Source organism: Alligator mississippiensis, chromosome 2, assembly GCF_030867095.1.
Source record: "Alligator mississippiensis isolate rAllMis1 chromosome 2, rAllMis1, whole genome shotgun sequence".
Classification (NCBI taxonomy): Eukaryota; Metazoa; Chordata; order Crocodylia; family Alligatoridae; genus Alligator; species Alligator mississippiensis.
The window spans coordinates 249,668,531-249,689,620 of NC_081825.1; the positions used below are offsets into that span (position 1 = coordinate 249,668,531).

A 21,090-nucleotide genomic window follows, 5' to 3' on the forward strand; every position below is an offset into this window, starting at 1 on the left:
TGAGATCAGCTTTCCTAAAGTCTAGCACTTTCACCCTACTAGTTACCTTACCCACTCGGCGTCTTATGCTGAATTCTATTATTAGGTGATCACTGTCTCCCAAATGGCTACCGATCTGGAGGTCCCCTACTATGTCATCCCCTGTTGCCAATACCAGATCCAGTGTGGCATTCCCCCTAGTGGGACCATGTACCTCCTGTGTCAGGTGGAGGTCCTGTACACAGTTTAGAAACCTGCGTGAGTGGTGGGACTTTGCTGTCTGCGTCTCCCAGCAGATGTCCGGGTAGTTTAGGTCCCCCATGACTACCGCCTCTTTAGCTTTTATGGTCTCCGAGAGTTGCCTCAGGAGCCCCGCATCTATTTCTTCCCCTGTCATCAACTGACAGACAGCAGATTTAGGCTAGACATCAGGAAAAACTTCTTTACGGTGAGGGTGACCAAAATTTGGAATGGGCTTCCAAGGGAGGTGGTGCTCTCCCCTATCTTGGGGGTCTTTAAGAGAAGGCTAGATAGGCATCTGGCTGGAGTCATTTGACCCCAGCACTCTTTCCTGCCCAGGCAGGGGGTCAGACTTGATGATCTATTGAGGTCCCTTCCAACCCTAGCATCTATGAATCTATGAATCTTGTGGGTCCCCAGGTTCCTGTGGTGTATGGCGGCTGCTTGGAAACTCCTGAGCCAACACCTGGATCTGGGGAATGTTCAATAAGTGTGCATGTGCCAGAACCATTCCTGGGGTCTTTTGCTGGCCCCTGGCACTGCTGCCCGGCTCTGCCCCCAGACTCACCTGGATGGGCACAACTGTGGATCCTCCTTTGTCTCTGCCAACCCTCCCCTCTGTGCTGTCTGTAGCACTGCTTTCTGCAGCAGGGGTGGACAAAATATGGCCTGTGGGCCAGATCTGGCCTGACAGGCAATTCCATACAGCCTGAAGAGCACCTCTGTAAGCCCTGGGCTGCCCCTCTCCAAGCTAGCACATCCCAGCAGGAAGTGTAGCTCTGGTTGCTAAGCAGATACCCCCTCTCCATCCCAGTCTGGCCTGACCCACCCCAGACTTGAGCTAGGGGCTGCTAGATATAAGAAACCTCTGCCTGGTAGAGGCTTTAGCCTGGTCACCTTGAAGCTGTGCCCAGCCCTCTCCTTCCTGAGAGTGTGGGATTTCAGGTATAGCCCCATTGGGTTGGGGCCAGGGACTCCCACTGGGCGAAAGGGGTGGGAGCACAGGGACCTGTGCGCTATGGGCCTGGCTTGGGCTGGCCTCACATGCTACCACCACATGTGGCTGGGGACTGGGGTAGGGGCATGAGAACTGTGACAATGGGGCTGAATGGGGCTGGCCACAATCACTGCCATCATGTGCAGCCATGGACTTGGGCGGGAGTGCTATGGGGCCAGGCTGGGCTGGCCCTGCACACTGCTGCCACTTGTGGCCAGGGACTCAGGCAGAAGCTGCATGTTATGGAGCCGGGTGAGGCCATGGATGGAGACCATGGGGTGGGAGTGCAAGAGCTCCAAGTTATGCAGCCAGGTGGGCTGGCGTTGCACACCAGCACCATGCGCAGCTGGGGACTCAGGTGAGAGTGCTATTGAGCCAGGTGGAGCTGGCCCCCTCATGCTGCAACCACCTGCAGCTGGGGACTGGGGTGGGAGTGCAGGGAGCTGTGCACTATGGACATGGGCAGGTCTGGTCCCACTCACTGCTACCATTGGCAGATAAAGAGACTGGCACACTCCAGTGACTCTGAGAACGCCTCACCCCGCCACATACAACCACACTTCCACCACCCCCACACATATTCCCACCCCCCACCATAACTCCCCAACACATCTACGGTCCCCCTACACTCCAAAACCATGCCCCCAAACACACCCACACCCTCCCACCCTGTGATAACCCCACACACCCACCCCCTCAACTCCATACACACCCACACCCTCCCATAGCCCCACTCTAGCCACCTATTCCACACCCACACTCCTCCACACCCACCCTCTCCCATACACACACAGCCCCAACCACCCCTCCCCACATACCACCCTTACCTCCCCCAAATACAATATACAAGAGTAAGATTGTATTTTGAGCTATTATGCAATTGCCTCTAGATACACTATGCCATCATACATAAAGTAGGACAAAAATATTTTAAAATAAGATTAAAATAATTTATAGTTAAAGGTGCACGAATACATTGGTCCATATCATATAAAAACATAGATAAACATAGGCGGCAGAAGGGAAATGGTAACTGCGCTCAGCCCCCACAAAATGCAGAAGCCAGCAAGTATGGCCGGAAGGCAGCCCAGCTGCAGGCTGCTGCAGCAGAGGGGAGGGGCATGCACACTCGGATACCCTGCGGTGCACAGCCAGGAGGATCCCAGCCATCCCAACAGGCAGGTTAATTTCTTTCTTTACCTAGGCTTGGGGGGGGAGGGGGAGGGAAGGTAGATCGATACCCCCACAGTGCATAAGCCAGTGGGGTTGGGGTGGGGGAGAATCATTCACCCCTGCCCCTGCCCTGCTCCCTGCTGCACTGTGGGGATTGTCCCATGACCCGGTCTGACCAGGTCATGGGACAATCAGAGTCCAGCAACTCCTCCAGAGGCACAGCATCATGGAACCAAGGGGGGGGGGGGACAAGTGCCCTCCTGATGTTTGCTCCTGATGTTGAGCAAACATGTGCCTGATGTTTGCCCTCCTGATGTTTGCTCCTGTTGGGCCGCAGCCGTGAGTTGGGCTCTGCCTATTCCCAGCCTCCATGCCTCAGTGCCACCTTTGAAAGCAGCACAGCATGGCGCCATGTGCATCCCGCCGCTGAGCGGGCTGGGCAGTGAGGCACATGGTGCCGCACTGTGCCACTTTTAAAGGCAGCAGCGAGGTGAGGACGCTGAGAGCAAGCATAGCCCAGCTGCAACCCACTCTTGCCCCATGCAAAGATTGGGGGGGGGGGGTCACCTGCCCCACACTTGGCTCCCCAATGCCACACTGTGCCTATGGAGAAACTGCTAGGCTGTGACTTCACCATGAATGGGGCCCAGGCTCGGCCGGGTCATTGGGCAATCAGAGCTCAGTGGTTCATCCAGGGGTGGACCCTTCCCCTGGCTCCCTCACAGTGCATGCAGTGGCAGGAGCCAACCACCCATGTCCTTGGAGGAGCCACCGGGCTCCGACTGCCCCACAACCTGGCCCAGCTTGAGTGAAGCCTGGCACAGCCCCAGCCCCACTCCCCCCCATGGCCGTGACCCTAACCCCTCCCCCTCAGACTTTATAGGGGAAGAGGGGTACGCACATGTGCATGTGCACTCAGCCCTCTCCACAATTTTTTCACCCTCTGCCTATGCTGATAAATGCCACATGCACACATGCAGCCAGAAACTCAGCTCAGCAGCATGGAAAGCATCTGGTTGGTAAGTCTATGGGAGGGGGGAAGGGGCATGGGGGGTAGATCAAGACCCCTGTGGTGAGGGAGGGAGTGGGCCTACCCCAGCTCCAGCCCCAATCCCTGCCTCAATAGGGGGCCTCGGTCTGCCCCCCCATGCTCCTTCCATCCCCTATGCCTCTTCCCTCCCCACAGACTTACCGGCTGGATGCTACTCTCCAAGCTGCCAGGCTGCATATCGTCAATCAGATTGGTATCAGCCGATATGGCTGGTTAACAATCGGCCATCGGTATCAGCCCAAAAACCCTTTACTGGTGCACCCCTAGTCATAGTAAATGTTTGAATTTTTAGTTTATGATTTGTTTCTTTTTTCTGGTTTCAAGATGGCAACACCCTCCAAAGAGAGTACTTCCAGAGCAAAGGGAAGGACTTCTGATGGCAAAGGTCAGGGGGTTAAGGGGTGGGACTTCTAGTCCCAAGATGATGACTAGGAGGCAGGTCACCCATTAAGGGGTGGGGCTACCCTTGCAGTCCTCAACAGCTCACCAAAACTCATTAAGTGGCCCTCCAGCCAATATAATTACCTGCCCCTGCTCTGAAGGGACAGGAAAGGGGCTGTTACCAGCTCAGCCCAGCATTGTTTAACAGGGATACATGGCCCTCCCCATGAAGCCCCCCCAATCTCCATCCTAGAATCACCCCTCAGTCTGATGCTGCAGCCACAAAGGTGTGGCTGCCCCCCCCCACACCTGCGGGGAAGGTGTGGCTGTCCCCAGGGCTGCAGGGGATGGGGTTTCAGTTGGGAACTTGATGCTGGCTTCAAGGGGTAGCAGAATCCTCTATGCCCTGACTGGAGTTGTTCCAGAGCATTGGTCCCGGGACTCAGATGGAACTGAGACAGGGGAGGGACAATCTGTGCTTTGATGCCCTGGGTTGGGAATGCAGGATGCAATGCTGATACCACCTTTTCTTCAGCACCTTGTGAGCCTCACTGCTCTCCCACCTCTGTCCTGCCTGGGGCAAACCCCCACACTCCATCCTGGAGAAAGCCAAAGGGACCCTTAGGCCACAGCAAGCGGGGGCATCCTCACAGAGCTGGATCCTGACTGGGCTGCAGGGACAGCATGCCTACATTCGCTGGCTACCTGAAGATGGCAGGTGCCTATGGCTGACAGATGATGTAGCAGCAGGGGAAAACTGGGCAGCCAATCAGAGGTGGCCCAGACACTTGGCCTTGCTCAGCAGTGTCTGACAGCCTGGTGAGACCGCTGGGAGGCAAACATAAATGCCGCCAACCTGCTGGGCTTGGCCAGTGCACGCAGCCAGCATTTCCACCCCCCCAAAGGGCAAACGCATGTTCTGTTCCCTCCCAATCTAACCTAGGGCACTTAGAGTAAACAGCATAACTTAGATGGATTCCAGCTAAGTTTTTTGAATGTCTGTACCAAGCCAAGAGTCTGAGGAAGAGGGTGAAACTCTTGCGGTCGGCACCTACATTTTGTTACAAGAAGTGTATGGCCAAAAGGATGTCTTTCTTACAAGAAACAATTTTTGAACAATGTTTATGTCCTGATTAATAAACATCTTTGTTTCAGACAGAATCATTTGCATATTGCTTTGTCTACAAAACAGTTTTGCTTGTTTCTTAAAGATCAATTATACCCTACTTTGTGGCAGGGAATTTATGTGACAACTTTTAGTGCAAAGTAGACCAAACCCCATAATTAACCCAGCAAAGAAAGGTTTTTAACTAAAATAAGATAGACCTTCAACAACAACAAAACATGCTTAAAAAAGGATGAAAAATTAGCAAAAGTGAAATAGACTTGGTGGCCTGACGGTTGTGTCACAGGCTACAGGATAGAATTAGGAAAAAAGGAGAATGTTCTGGGTCAGGGAATAATTTAAAGAAACCTGATAAAAAACAATGAAATAATAAGTTTTGCTTTCATAGTTCTGGTAAACTTGTACTGATTTTGGTATCTTATATTGTATCCTTTAATATCATTTCAAAATTTCACGTCAATGGGCAGGTAACTAGAAGAACTAACTTGGGACTATTTAAGGTATTAAATGATGTAGTTGGGCCTCTTCACTTTCTAGTACAAAATGCTTGCAACTATATAACCTCTATATACGAATCAAACTATGGTGATTGTCCCCATGGGTGAACAGTATCTCAGCAAAAGATTTGGGGCCTAGTAGAACACCAGTATATATTGGGGGCTTGATGGCTAACCAGGAGCTTCCATGAAAATCACAGGGAAGTAACCTGGAAGGAAGGCAAATCCCACATCTCATTCTTTCTCCTTCCCAGGAATCTGTAAATGGATTTATGCAGTTCACACCTCACTGAAGAATGGCTCACTGGTAGTATCTTTTAAATATGCTATGGCTTAACAACTGGTTAAGAAATCATTCTTGACATAGAAACCTTACCAACTTTTGCCAGCTGACTAATATAATAACCATAATAATTAGAATAATACATCTTTCTAAAGAAAGTTAACTGGAAACAAGGTGATGAGCCAATTCCAGCAGCATTTGTCATTCTCTAATTCTAAGAATGTCAGTTAGGATTCAAATATGGATATAGCATAGAAATGTTATTTGTCTCAGTTGTTAATGATCTCTTCTGACCAGTGAACAAAGATCAGATGCATTTGATAATACACCTAGAACTAGCATGAGTAGAAAGAATGTCTTTGAAAGCAGTAGTGTTAATTCTATCTGCAGAGCCAAAAGGGTGGTTAGATAGCCGATTCTTCTCATTTGCCAAGCCTTTTTCTTACATTGTCACACAGGGCTTAATCTTGTCACCTTCCTGTTTAAAGTTTATGAGAATGTGCTAAGTAGCTCCTGATGCAGAGTGAATACTGTCTATATCAGGGGTGGGCAAAATGCGACCCACCAGGCCCAAATAATTGCCCGCCCCTGGTCTATATATACCTAAGTATTTAGTTTTATATTTGTTTGTCCAACATGAAGCAATTTCCTTAAATTTCCAAAGCCGAACAGAGATAAGAATCTGGGATAGAACCAGCTGGCTTAAGATTTAAATAATAAAATAAATAATGCTATTTTCCAGGAGATTCATTTTAAGAAACTGAGGTAGTTTACTGAGCACTCTGTGATTAGAAGGAACTGGCTCAGATATTACCAAAGTGGGCATTCCGGGATTCAGGCCAACGTTTTTAAATTAGGTTGTCTAAAGTTAGACTTCAAATTCCGTATCTAGTTTTCATTAACTTCAACAGGATTTGGTAGCGCTCAGACCCTCAGGCCACTCAAGTGTAGAAATATGAAATTAAGTTTAAGTTTAGTCATTTTATTTTGTACAATTTGTCCCTAAACTCTGGGGCCCAGGTTTTCAAAAGAAAGACTCTGAAACGGAGTAACCCAGGAAATTGTTTTACAAAAGGGCTGAATATTTGGCTGCTTCCACTGATAATTTTAAGTTTCCATATGTTTTTAGCCTGGATTTCCAGCTCAGCTAGTAGCAGAAATGCCTTTTGCACTTCTGGATGGCCAAAAGACATCATGCTTTTGTTTTGTTGGTCATTTGTGGTTCTATCATTTCCTAGATAAGTTACTGAAATATTGTCTACCTGGAAATGACTGTGAAAGCTGTATGGAAGACTCAGCTAATGCAAAAAGCAATTGTGCACCTTCTGAACACGGTGAACTGCTGACAGAATATTACATCCATCTTTATAATAGGCATTGATCAATTTTCAGGTGAAATTTAAGGTATTCTGTACTATTTTCAAATAATGAAATAACTTGGAGCCCTGCTATTCAGACGTTACACACACAGTTTCTGGCCCATGTAAATAAAGTAAGTCCAGCACCTCTGTAAGAGGAGACAGAGTACTAGGGAAGTAGGGTACCAGAAGTATTTGCCTTCTGTCTTCTAGGATGGAGGACTGAATCCAGACATCTGAAGAATGCTGAGAACCAAGGCTAGTAGAAGTTTGGCATACTGAGGGACCCTAACTAGTAGTTGGGGTTGCCTAATGACTATCTAGGCTGGAGCCAGTGGGGCAGAAGAGGGGTAATTCCCATTGAAGGATTAATAATAATAGAGAAGTGACAACTCCCAGGTAAGAATTTTTGTGGACCAACTGCAGGGTTGGAATAGACTTAGATAAGCTTTTCAATGAAGCACAGGTTTGTGAAATAGGAGAAGAGAGGCATTTGTAGGAGCAGCTAACAGACAATAAAGCTGCAGAACACAGGGCAGCTTGATTAGTGGAAGATCACAATCTTTAAAAAGGGGAGGGTCATTAACATCTGTGGAGTGAAAAGAGCTTATCCTTAATTCAGTAGGTTATAATAAGCTATAATGTCAACATCTGTGTTCAGTACTGTCCAGTTGCACAAATCATGCACTTCATCCTCACCCACAACTTTATCTTCAATAACCAGTAATTCCTTTAAACCACGGACACAGATATGGGTACAAAGATGGCCTCTCAATATGCCAAACTTTCAAGAGCTGCCTGGAGGAGGAATTTTTAGAATATTGCCCCACCAAACCTGAGTTATACTGATATTATATAGATTATAACATCAACATCTGGAACAAACACTGAGACTCACTTACTGCTTTCCATCACAGATTTAACAACCATCACATCTCAAACAAATTCTCTCTGGAATACTCTTACACTAACACTAACTCTCTAGATAACACAATCCACAACTGGAATAACACCCCACAAACCACTATAGCACAAAAAAACCCACAGACCACCATATTTAAATCCACAAAACCAGCAATCATCCCAAACACATCAAAAAGCTGTAATCTACAGTCAGGTCCTCAAACACTACCAAAAAATGCTCTAAGAATACTTGCAATACCTTGACACCCTGAAATGTGCCTTTATACAAGGACACTCCAGCAGAGATATAGACCATATCTTTGTAAGAGGCGCCAAATACCTGGCACTGATCTGGTACAATATAAAAGGAACCCCCATGATTGTAAATCTCTAGTGGTTACCTACCATCCTACACTTGAACCAATAAAAAGTATCATCAAACAATTATAGCTTATGCTCAAAAAATATCAGCCCTTGAGAGAAATATTGCTAGCCCCACCATTCCTGGCTTTCAAACAACTCCTTAACCTAGGTTTGCCCATGTCATCATAAGAAGCAAACTCCTCACTGATCAACATACATTGAATGGGATTCAGCCCATCCCATTATGAACCTTTCAACACAGCTAAAATAATCAACATCTCCCACAATAAACCCATCAGAATCCACAGATCCTATAAGACTATCCTAGCATGGGTATATCTGGGTATATAGTATATTTCATCCAGTGCATCAAATGCACTCATGGAAACTATGTGGGTAAAACTAAACTAAAATTATGCACTAGGCTATATGATCACAGAGAAAAGACGGAGACACATTAACCAGTAGGAGAACAGTTGTCATACCCCCCCCCCCACTCAATTTCTGACCTCATTATCCTTGTATTCAAGGGGTATTTACAAAACACCTAGAAAGGTAGGAACAAAAATTCATAAGCTACAAACCAAGGACTGGACACGTATACTGGCTCCATAATTCATTATCGTTTACCTGATTTCTGATAATCTCCTTTCAATCCACAGGTATTTATGACCTTGTCCCTTCTTAATGGTCTTAATCACCCACTGAGCAAGCTATCCTTTCTTCTACAATTTTCATTTTTGTTAGCTATTCCTGGGAATGTCTCTCTTCTCCCATTTTACAACCCTGAAGACTATTTGGACCTAGCAGTGCCTGTTTTTTTTTTTCAGACCACAAGAAAAATGCACAGAATTGTCTAAATCTAACTCAACCATGAAGTGAGTCCAATAAAAGATACTGCTCACAATTTTTTTTGCCTCTTACATATTTCCTGGTCTACCATGGTTCTAACGTGACTCCAAAAACTCTCAGGTGGACAGCATGGGAAATTTCTGCTGGAAAGAACACGAAAGGGGTGGAATGATGAAGTATTCTGGAACTGGATGCCTACATTGAAATACTGTGTTTGGGATTTTTAAAGCCCATGTGCACAGTGGGACAATACAGATTGTGTTATGGAACTTTTGTGTTTCAGTTTACTGATCATGAAAATAAATAGGAGTGATTCCTGCCACAGATAGGAGTGACTCTAGTGACAAAATACACTAAGGTAGAGTTCTTCACTGGCTGACAATGGAAAAGCAGGGCTAGCTTACCACTACACCATCTGCATCTGTCTGAACACTTAAGCTAAAAAGTCAATAGGTGCTAGGGGAATGCTACCTTCATAAAATGCTGTATTTGTCCACTCAGTTCTATAATCACAAGCCTGGGTGGTAGAAATGTTGTGAAGCATTTTAGCCTTTCACTAGGGTTCTGTGTTAGAGAAATAGAAACCATATTCAAGTTTCTAAAAATAAAAAATGATGATAATTCATAAAGATTATTGTCCCAAAAGTTATGCTAAGCTTTACTTTGGTTGGTTTCATTAAGCTGCGACTTGTTTGCTCCCAAACAAAATAACATCAAGTTTTTAAGTCATAACTGCTGTTTGTAAAAGTTATATAAGCTTTATGAAACTTTAAAAAAAATACATGTGTTTTGCCTATTTTACACAAAGAGTGTATGTGGTGTGTATACACACACATACTCTAGAGGACGTACTATCTTATGCCAATTTGAAAAAAAGCTGTGAGAATATGTTTTCATAATTTAAATTTGCTAAGCCAATTATTACAGTTTGTAATTTTTTCATGCAAAGATATCACTTGATTACACAAGAAATGGGAAGTCATTTAAGTTTGATTATAAAATACATATAAATTTGTATATCTACCTCTTCATATATACACACATCTATATATCTGTATGTTGCACATACTAATACGTTGTGATATCTTCAGGTCATAAAACTATGGAATCATATGATAAACTGCAGAACCAATAAGTTAGTGTATTTATCTGTTGTCCTAAGATCTTTGTGCAGTAATTAGGCATATTACTGGAGTAGAACTGTAGTTCCAATATCTCATAGTCCTACTGACTGAACTAGGAATAAGTATTTTATATTACTGAAAAAAGGGGGAAAAAAACAGCTTTCCCTTGCAATGCAGAACACTTCTTGTTAGATCATGAGACACGGGACTTAAAATTGTAACATTTTGTATGCAGAAAATCTATTTGAGACATTACATTTTTAGCTATCTCTTCCTCTGAACCATATTCATTCACACTGCTGGTAACTAAAGAAAAACTAGTTTTTACAGGAAAAGTTATATATGGAAGTCAGGTCCTATGGATTTTTTAAAAATCTCTAAAGAATTTCTATAATACTTTTTTTTCCTCTGAGATATGTACGTATACAGAATAAATGATTTTGTGGTAATTAACAGTAATCTGCAATGGCTCAAATAATTTAAATTTTCAATATTTTAGAACAGTGTAACTATCCCAGCTTCATGCTAATAAAACCTTTAAAATGCAGTACATAATCAAATACACATTCTGGGTATGTTCATGTGCACATAGAATAAATAATTAAAGACAATACATACAGCTTACGAACCATTGCATGACACTGAATCTTATTAAGGGGACCATTCAAATACAGAAGAAACAAGAGAAAATTTCCCCTGAATGCTCATTGATTTAATTTTCTCTCTTCTCTTCTTCCTCAAGAAATAACTTAATAAATTATAGATTTAAAAGTACTTAGCCCCATTAATTCATTCTCCTTAGAGAACATTGTTTTTCCCAGTTTTAAATTTTCTTGGAAAATGTGATGCAATACAGGGATGATGTTAGATCATTATATATATCATATGTGATTACCTTAGTTACACAAAACATAATAGTAGAAGAGAAGCCATGTAAAATTTATGCAAAAAGATGCTAAAAATGGATAGTTGGAACAGCTGAAAATACCAACAAAATTCTTGTAATTTTCAAGTTTTTATGTAGACTTTAGATGACTATCAAATGATATCCATAAAAGATTTTTTTGATGCACAAAGGTGAAGAAATTTATTGGCATAATTTTCCTAAATTGTAATGTATCTTAAGGATCTATGGATAGGCCCATATTTTAAATTTAAAATGGACTGACCATTTAAAATGAGTGTTCCCTGAGATAAAAAGACAAATATATGGATACATCATATAGTTGATTTAAATTTATAAAGTATTGTGTATAAACCCTACTGAGAATAATAAATAGATAAACTATAAAGCAAAAAAGATCAGTAAATTCTTGATTAAAACCTCTGACATTCTCTTAAGATACATTTAATGTTGATTCTTTACATGTTAAATCTTTAAGGCTTCTCAAAAAAGCAGTTAATTCTAAGCAGCTGACGTGCCTCTGTTTTCTCAACAAAAAACTCACTTGTTTGATGCGGTCTGGATTAACAGTGGTCTGGGGCTGCAGAATGCTGACTGGCTCAGTCTTGGCCACATTTTGAGGCATTTCTCGAATCTTTTCAGCAATGAAACCATGTACTGCATTCAGCGCTTCAACTGTTCCCTGGATCAAACACACCCGCTCTGTAGTACCTGTAAAGAGAGAACCTTTATTGCAAACAAGTCTTAATATTAGATGCTTGGCCATGGATTTGTCAATATCTCAAATAATCGTTTGAATTGTGACTGAACATAGACACCTAATTATTAAAAGGCAACATTAAAAGGTAAATGTAGTAACAGTTGGGTAAGTGTACAAATAGGAAGAAATTTCCAAAGTTTAAAAACAATTTAAAATTAATATCATGTGAAATTGTTTTGGGTAACTTCTGTTGATATAGATCTTACATTTATCTGTGTAAACTTTTAGCCCAAATTAACTAGCTATTTGCTCAAAAATGGCTAAGGCATATTAATAACTACCCAGAAAATAAATAAAATATGATACATACAGTATTATGAATGGGGAAAAAAAAAGAAAAGAAACAATGTTGTAATCCTAATTAGAAATAAAAGCAAACTTCTGAACATTATTCAGAAACTATTTAAGATTCGAGCTTGATTTAGGAATATGCTAAAATGTTAAATAATGTTTAAGACAAGCATTAGAGTAGCTCTATCCAATAATATAGATCAACATGTAGCATATTTCTGTGACCAGTGCCCTAAACTGGAAATATACCAGTTTAGTACCTAGAGTTTGAAACCTTTTTCAAGCTATAGGTTACAGTTTATGTGGAATTATTTTCAAGGCAATTTTCTTTCCTGGTCTTGAGAATCCAGCCTGTATTCCAGTCCATTTATGTCTTATTAACACCTCAATAACACCTACAACAAATATTTACTGAACACACAAAAAGTATCATTTAGAATCTAGATAAAGTAGTTTCAGTTGTCCTTTAACAAGATTTAGTACCTGGATACAATGAAAATCAGCACCATACAACTGGCCAGCATTCTGTAGATGGCAGTTTCAGTACCTCTGGTTTATGTTTATGGCTTATACTGAATCCTCCATAGTCCTGTTCCCCAAATAAGCGATAATGCCAGAGAAAATATACTGATGGATATTTAACCCACCTGATAAATTAAATATGTATTCTGTATGTCAGAGTATCAGGTCTTCAGGGAGAAATCACAACCGTTTCTGAACTACAGAGAGAATGATTCCCTTAAGCAGAACAGCCCTCAAGCCATTCTTCACCTTGAGTTAGCACATGGGTTCTCCTCAGCCTGTTAGGTCTAGTACCATCCACCACTGATTCCCAGGCATACTGTGCCTATGAACAGCAATTTGTCCCTTCTCTCCAGTCTCTTGCTATACGAAAGTCCTCTTTCCCACCACTTCCAGTTTCTGCCTCTTCTTCCTAGCATCACAATAATTCAACTTCATCTTTGACTTCACATTCTTGGTGTATGACCTGCTGAATCCTCAAACCAAGACAAAAGCTATATTTTCATTATGTATGGGTATAATGCTCAGCAGAATTGGGTCTGATCCATAATTAGAGATTGTAGGCATGACTATAAAACCAATGACTTCAATGATGATTAAGGTATCAAAATTTTCCAGAAACAGTCTTTCAAGTCTAAACTTCCAAGAATTACTATTTTGGGGTCCGATTTCTTGATTGGATCCATCAATAGGCTGCTAAACATACACACATTAAGTTTTCACTTCCCCCAGAAGAAAGACTTCATTTAATACTTCATTTCTGGGAAAAAAAAGAGTTTTGATGGCTATATTCTTCTCAGCTGATGGCTTTGTCTGACTTAACCTTAGAGAAGGAGTTGGCAATGTATGGCCCACAGGCTAGATCTGGCCTGCAGAGCTGGGGTTTTGTCAGCATTCAAGGATGGGTTGGGGGGTTAGCAGCAAGATGCTTTGCTGGGTCATACTGCAGCAGGGAAAAGCAGTGGCAGCTGAGTCCTAGAACCAATCTACTTTGGACTGAACTGGGTTATTCCAGCCTGCTGCCAGAAAAGATTGCCAACTGTCACCTTAGAGCATAACTAAATATCTGGTCTTTTCTTGTATAGTTAGTAACTTTCTAAATGCATTCTCAATCTATTTTTGCGATATAAATAATAGTATCATCCAGAGTCTATTGGGGTTTAAATAAAGGAGAAAAGAAATTGTTTGCTATTTTAATGACTTCCAGTTGAAAAAGTTAGGCTATATAACTGATCAAATCAACTGCTTTGAATCTGTAACTTTCAAAATGCAACAGTTCAGGCTCTCAGAAATTCAAACATGGTCAAATTAATAATTTCTATTTCTTTTCTTCGAAAATACTTAATTTGAAACAGAATAAGAGGGCTAGACATGTCCCATTAAAATGAAAATTTGATTACAAATTCAGCTGCCTACTTTATAAAAACAAGCCAACACTACAGTTTAGAGGAATCCCAAATATACATGACAAAACATATTCTATCATGTTTACAAATATTTTTGAAATAAGGACAAATCACAAGTCATGTGCAATGTGCACCTCTAAGCAGAGCAGAAAGAGATCTAATCTATATCTTTGGCTCTGCCCTTACCAAAGGGGGGAGCATTACAAACCTACAAAAGCTATTCTTTCAGCCACACAATGAAACAGAAGTCTATAAAGTAGGTACCTTATCCACTGCATGAGCACATTGCCCCTTCTTAGTAAATGTATCTTATTTAATTTCTTATGGTCTCTAAAGATGAAACATTAACCAGCATGCTGTTCAAGAGCCCACACAACAAAGAGAATTTGTCCATGTGCGCTTAAAAATGCAAATGGTTTTAAAAAACAGATCGGTCAACACCTGCATTAAGCACCATTTGCCCCACAGCAATGAATTACATCACACTGATCATCCCTCTACTGAAGTATTTGCTTAAATTAAGACTAAAACAGGTGAATCAGTGTGTTTTTTTTAAAAAGCCCATCCTATCCAAACCCTTTAATTTCATATTAAAATGCATTTTAACAGCACTTTTGGCAACAAGTTATATGGCTGTAAAAACAAAGCATACATATTTCAGAAACATCAGATACAATGATGTGTTCAGTATTATGATGTTCTTTTTTCACTATAATACTGTCAAAATAAAATTAAAAGACAATGAAAACAAAAGCCAATCTCCCATCAACTTGCAGGATGGAACTTTTACATAGTATTTCAACAGAAAGCAATATAATTTCAGAGGCATCAGGCTGGAAGCTCAACCACTGAATTACAACGTAATTTGGTCTATGGTTGCTTTCTCATGCTTTTCTTTTTTTTCCCCCTAGCTAGATTTTTTTCTCCTTTCATGTACAACTCCTGTGGTTTTTGTGTAAAGCGATCCAGCTCTAACCAAGTGCTCTGGGGAGTCCTTACACTGCAGTATTAATTGTCTACTAAATGATGAGAAGTATGTGGATTGATCAATGTAGCTAATGCAAGTGTTCTCTAGCTCAGCAGACAACACATTTATACAAAACAGAGATCAGGTTGCATTCAAGCTACTGGAGCCTGATAGGGAGAGCACTTACAGGGATGGCTACTGTCAAAACAGTGGTAAGGAAAGCAGTCAAAGCTAAATAGATATTTCATTAGACTTGGCACTGAGTGACCAAAAAGTATCCTGCAATCTGTGCTGTTTTAGAAGCTGCAATTTAATATAATACACATCGTGTCATACAACAGACCAACTCTCCTTCATTTCAGCATGTATAAAGCAGAAAGTAGTAAATGGAAATCACTGTATCATGAAGAAATACAATTGTGCAAAAATAAATTTCAGTGTATGAGACAGTTTTGAAATGGTTCACAATAGTAGTACATTTTCTTTGAGGATTAAATTTTGTGACTTCCATTGGAAGCTGCTAGAAAAAAGAGGAGGAGGGAGTGTGGGAAAATTGTACATTTACTGTTGGGAATTGCTTTAATCCCTTGAAGAGATGCTGTCATATTCTTCCCCACAACTCTAATGGCTTTTCACTCAGATAACACAGTACAATAATTTACAGGAGAGAGTCACGCAAAGGGAAAACTGTCAGCTATATGATCAACCTGTGTAACAAAAATGGGCCTATGAATCACCAAAGTTGGTGAGATTTCTGTCATTTGAAAAGCTTTTAGTTTCCATTAGTGTCTAAAGTAAACTGCCAGATTATTTACCATTTCCAGTTGTTTAACGGTTGGATCTACTTCCTTTTGCAAACTGTTACTAACAAAAATGCAGGCATTTACATACATATACTTAATTTATTCATTTAATATAATTTGAAGAAACATCTTTGAAGCAAAATACTAATTTTAAAATGGTTGTGGAGAAAATTTTGAATAAGTAATGTATCTTCAATATTTACACATAGGCACACACAAATATTCACTAGGGTATCATTTTAAAATATTTTTTTTCAGTATTGTATGTCCTGTCATAGTTAATTATCTCAGATGCATTTTATTCTGCACATTAGTGGAAAAAGATCTATATATTCCAGATTGCAACAATTTGGTCACACAAAATGAAAGAACTGCATTTGCATTTCAGAAACTTTTTGAAGTGGTAACTCTTAAAATACACTCTTCTCTAATGAACATTATCATTATTATAGACTAACTAAATAGGAGATGTATAGCATAACCAGCTCTCATTATCAGTATGCCAACTCAAAAAAGTAGAAACATGTATTTTTTTGTGAGTATACAAGTAACATCAAAATATTGGACTGAATTTTGCAAATAGATATCAAATTTAAGAACAATCAGATTACATACACTGTTGCAAATGTCAAAATGTGTCATTTCCTGCATAGAGTAGCTGTCCATTTTTTACTCATGAATTAAAAAAAAAATTTAACATACAGGGAGGGAATCTATGTTTTTATAAGCAAGCCTCCATTAACTTTTTCAAATACAGTTTGCGAATGGGTAGTATTCTTAAGAGGCAAAAGTTAATGCAGAACACAAACCACTTACGATACTTATGACATAACTTTACAATAATATTAATATTTTATTAAAAATAATTTAATAAGGGTTCATTTTAATGAATCCTCTCTGTTGATCCAGAAAAGACTGCAAACTCTCCTGCTTTGAATATAAAACTACCAACTTCCATTACCAACTTCCATCTTTTTCTTCTGCCAATCCTAAAATTAGAGCATTACAGAATTATTATTATTATGTACTAGCTAGCATTTAAAATAAAACTCTAATAACCATTAACACGCATACAGACCAGAGGGAAGGACTCTGATTTCTTTCAAAGAAAACATGTGTTTCCATTCTATGGAATTATTCCTGGATTATAAAATGTATGCCAGCTTTCAGAATAAAGACAAGTTTAAAGCCAAGTTATAATACTTTAAAAAGAAAAGGAAGAATATTTTAATGAAAGTTAAGATTACTTTTTTAATTCTTATCTGTAACATTAAAAAAAAAAATAGTCCATTGGATCTAATGCCACAGGGCAGTATTATTAAACATAACTTTTTAGACTTGACTTTCAAGAAGGCTTAGCAACCTTGGGCAGCTCTACCTGGCTTCTGTGGTGAATCTTGGATCATCACTGACGTGTCTATTCAGCATGGTCAAGAGGAACTGCTAGGATAGAGAATCTGAGCTAATTTCTGCTTTTGACATGCACTGAGTGACAACAAGTTGGTCCAATACACTTACTGGTGGTGCTCCTTGGTTTGCTATAGACGCAGTGTAGACAAGGCTTAGTTGAAAACTTTTAGCCCCAAGCTTTAAATGTTCTGTGGATCCCTAATTCAGGAAGTATATAAGTAGCTCCTCTGTAGCCACTGGCAGTCTCACATACTTTAAAGTTTAGCATTTGCTCAAATACCTTGCTGAATCTTAGCCTACATTCTTTGGAATATGTATCGCTTATTAATCAAAGGATATTTAGGCTTTTCTAGGAAGCTATACATTTTTATTGTGCTTTTATATTAATTCTAAAGGGCATTTAAAAAGCAGAAAAGCATAATACATTACCAGCACTTGGTGATCTCAATATCTCTACTAATTAAATTTCACTACATTTTCTCAGAGTAGCCTGTCAATTTCTTTGATTATACAGAAAAGTAAAAAGCCAGACGCAGGAGGTAAAACTAACTAAATTAAAGCTAATCTCACATCTTCTCATCGGCTGATTTATTTTTAGCTTCTGGTTTGGCAAATCATAAATGCTGTAGCCATGTAACTCTAGAGCCCTACAGGTTCATTCTTTTAACACATGATGAGAGTATCTACAGATTGTGATACTTACATAGTTGGATTAAAATTTAAGAACCACTGCAACTATAAACCACATTTGCATACCCTGCCAATAACACAAATTCTGATGTGAAACTAGTCTATGGGAATGTACACCATACAACTCCAATATATTGTCAATAATTATCTTAATGGCTGTTTAGTGGTAAATCCTTTATCAATATATTTATATAAATCCCCATAAGGAAACATAGTTTTATTTTAATGTAATCATATAATTTTATTATACATCACAACTATGCCAAAGTGAAACCTCTTGGCCATATATAATTTATTGTGGGTACAGTAATTTAAGTACAACTTTCAAATGCATCAATGATACACATCCAAAATATGGAATGTATACTACACATACTACATATATTTATTGAAGTATAAAGCATATTTTAGGAACAAGAAAATATTACAATACTATAATGTTAAAGGCATCAGTTTTAGTCACCTTTTCCACCTCACTCCTTATAGAATTCTCATTCCATTCCCTTGGCTTTACACTGTATTTATTTTTCCTTACTTAGAAAGTATAAATTCAGTTTGTTAGGAGCTCATCATTATTTCCCTAAGCTTTTCTAGAAGAGTACTTCAGCCTGACATAGGGACCCTCTTCTTTCACAGATGAGCATGTCTCCCTCACAGGCCTCCTTGCCTGGGAAAAAAAAGATGAGGTCAGGAAATCACACAACCCATTTTATAACAGAAGAAAAGAGCTGCACATGTAGTCCTGTTCATGTACAGGTACTCAAAACAACAACCTTTCTGCTTTCCTGATAAAAATATTTCTCTATGAATGCAAAGGAGGAAAAGCTAGCAATAGGGATACACTTTCTGTACTAGAAGGGATTGATGCCCCTAGCCTCAAAGATATTTTGTACAACTATGATTGTAACTGAAATATACTATAATGTATTCTGTACTTATGACCAAAATCTTCACATGCCTTTCCTTATGAGCATCTGCAAGTCAAACACACAGAAATGGCAGAGAATTTATATTATTTTTAATATTTACACATTACCCAACGTAAATGCACATGTAACATTTGAAGTTTTGCAAGTGCCTTTAAAGGGATCCAAAAAAATGAGGGCACAGCCAATTAAATGTTTTCAAAAAGGGCCATTCTGCCCCAGAAAAGGAACACTAATAACTTTGAAATGCTAGACTGCGAAGCACTTCATGTAATGTTTACACCATGTAGCAGCACGTGATAAGAACCTGGTCAGTCCTCTGGCATCCTGTAGTATTTTACTTCCTATACCCCCAATGCTCTGAGGAGTCACTTCTGCGACTCACTGAACTCCACTGATCCAGTTATAGGACCTCAATGCTATACTACCTTGCCTATTTACATCCAGGAGTGAAGGTGTGCCACACTCCTACTTTGCTGAAGACTTGGCTCCTTCTATAGTGGACCAGTGTTGTGGGCTTTGGAGCATGTTAACAGTAGCCTGCATCCACAATATCAGTGTCAGCACCCTCCGCCACTCCCATGAAGTAGTCAGCTAAGTGGAGCAGGGCAGAGGTAATGGACCTCCTTGCCATCTGAAGCAACAAGAACACCCAGAGGAACTAAGGACTAGCCATCTACTAGAACATTAATTGCCTTTGAAATAGTTGCTAGAGACCACAACTGTGTTTGGAATCAGTCACATTAAGACCAGACTATTGAAGGCACAGTAGAAGAAAAGCCATGATGCAAGTCAGGTCTCAGACGCTCAGAGGGTGACTTGAATTCAATATACGGAGCTGTTGCAGATTCTGGCTGGCAATGGCTTGATAGAGTCCTACTTCAACATCTACCCTAGGGTCAGTCCTGAGGTCTCCAACAATTCTGAAGGTTCTTACTAGGAAAAAAACAAAGGACACACTGGCTCCCAGAGAGGACTGTGGCAGTTCATCCAGATAGGATGGAAGGCAACATCATTTAGGGCACTGCCTTCATTTAGGCCACTGCCAACATCATTTACTAAACTCCCAGAGCTGCTGACTGGTTGGGCCAACTTTTCAGCCATTACTGCCCGATTGCAAACCCCTCGCTTTAGGCGCTGCTTATCACAGCTTCCCAAGGTTGCCTGCCAGAGTCATGCAGACAAAAACAAAAGATGGTATAATAAAACCAACAGTAAAACTTAATCTCATAACTTTCTATTGTTTGCAAGGTTGCTTCTTATTGGCTGTGGCTGGCTGTAGAAACATAGCTGCCATTTTCTGCAGCACCCCAGGGTAACAGAGCTGTTCTAGCAACCGATAAGCATTCCTGAGGTGAAACTAACTAAAACCAAAATAACAGCAAGCACAAAGAGAAACTGGGGGGGGGGGGGGAGGAAGGGCAAACAACCAATGAAAACTCTCTGTTCTATTTGGCAGTCTTAGGGAGCCTCTAAAGACTAGGAAGTCCAGGTTGAATGCATGGACCGTAAAGGTGGCAAGAAAACTTGCTGTATTGTCAGGCTCAAAGGGTAGTAATCAATGGCTCAATGTCTAGTTGGCAGCCAGTATCAAGTGCCCCAGGGGTCAGTACTGGGGCCAGTTTTGTTCAATATCTTCATTAATGACCTGGAAGATGGGACAGAGTACACCCCCCAGCAAGTCTGCAGATGACACAGAGAGGGAGAGCAGTAGATACATTGGAGGGTAGGGATAGGATTCAGAGAAACCTAGACAAAGTGAAGGACTGGACCAAAAGAAGTCTCATGGGGCACATCCAGACAAGCAGGAACATGTTTCCCAGGGACAAGTAGCAGTGGAAACCCTTGTGCTGCTGCTACTTGTCCCTGGGGAATGCCCATGTCACACGCTCTGGAGCACAGAAGGTTACTCGTGGGGTAGCGGAGGCTCAGGCCAGTAACTACGTTGGCCCCAGCAGCCTTATCTGGGGGCTTCTGGGAGCTGCAGATGCAGCACTCCTGCAGCAGGAAACCTGGTCAGCAGCCAAAGCATGCCTTTGGCTGGCCAGGTTCCCACTTTGGGCAATGCGTGCCGCTGCTATGTG

The 21,090-nt window shown here is 40.9% G+C and overlaps 1 protein-coding gene across 4 annotated transcripts in view; it reads right to left on the minus strand.

Annotated features, from left to right (window-relative positions):
- The window catches only part of NOVA1 (NOVA alternative splicing regulator 1), a 233,031-nt gene that overhangs the window by 59,223 nt on the left and 152,718 nt on the right, over window positions 1-21,090 (minus strand). For all 4 annotated transcript variants that reach the window (XM_019496193.2, XM_059723013.1, XM_006266728.4 and 1 more), the window contains exon 3: window positions 11,776-11,942. In XM_019496193.2, the coding sequence (XP_019351738.1) occupies window positions 11,776-11,942 (167 nt within the window). The remainder of the gene's footprint in view (window positions 1-11,775; window positions 11,943-21,090) is intronic.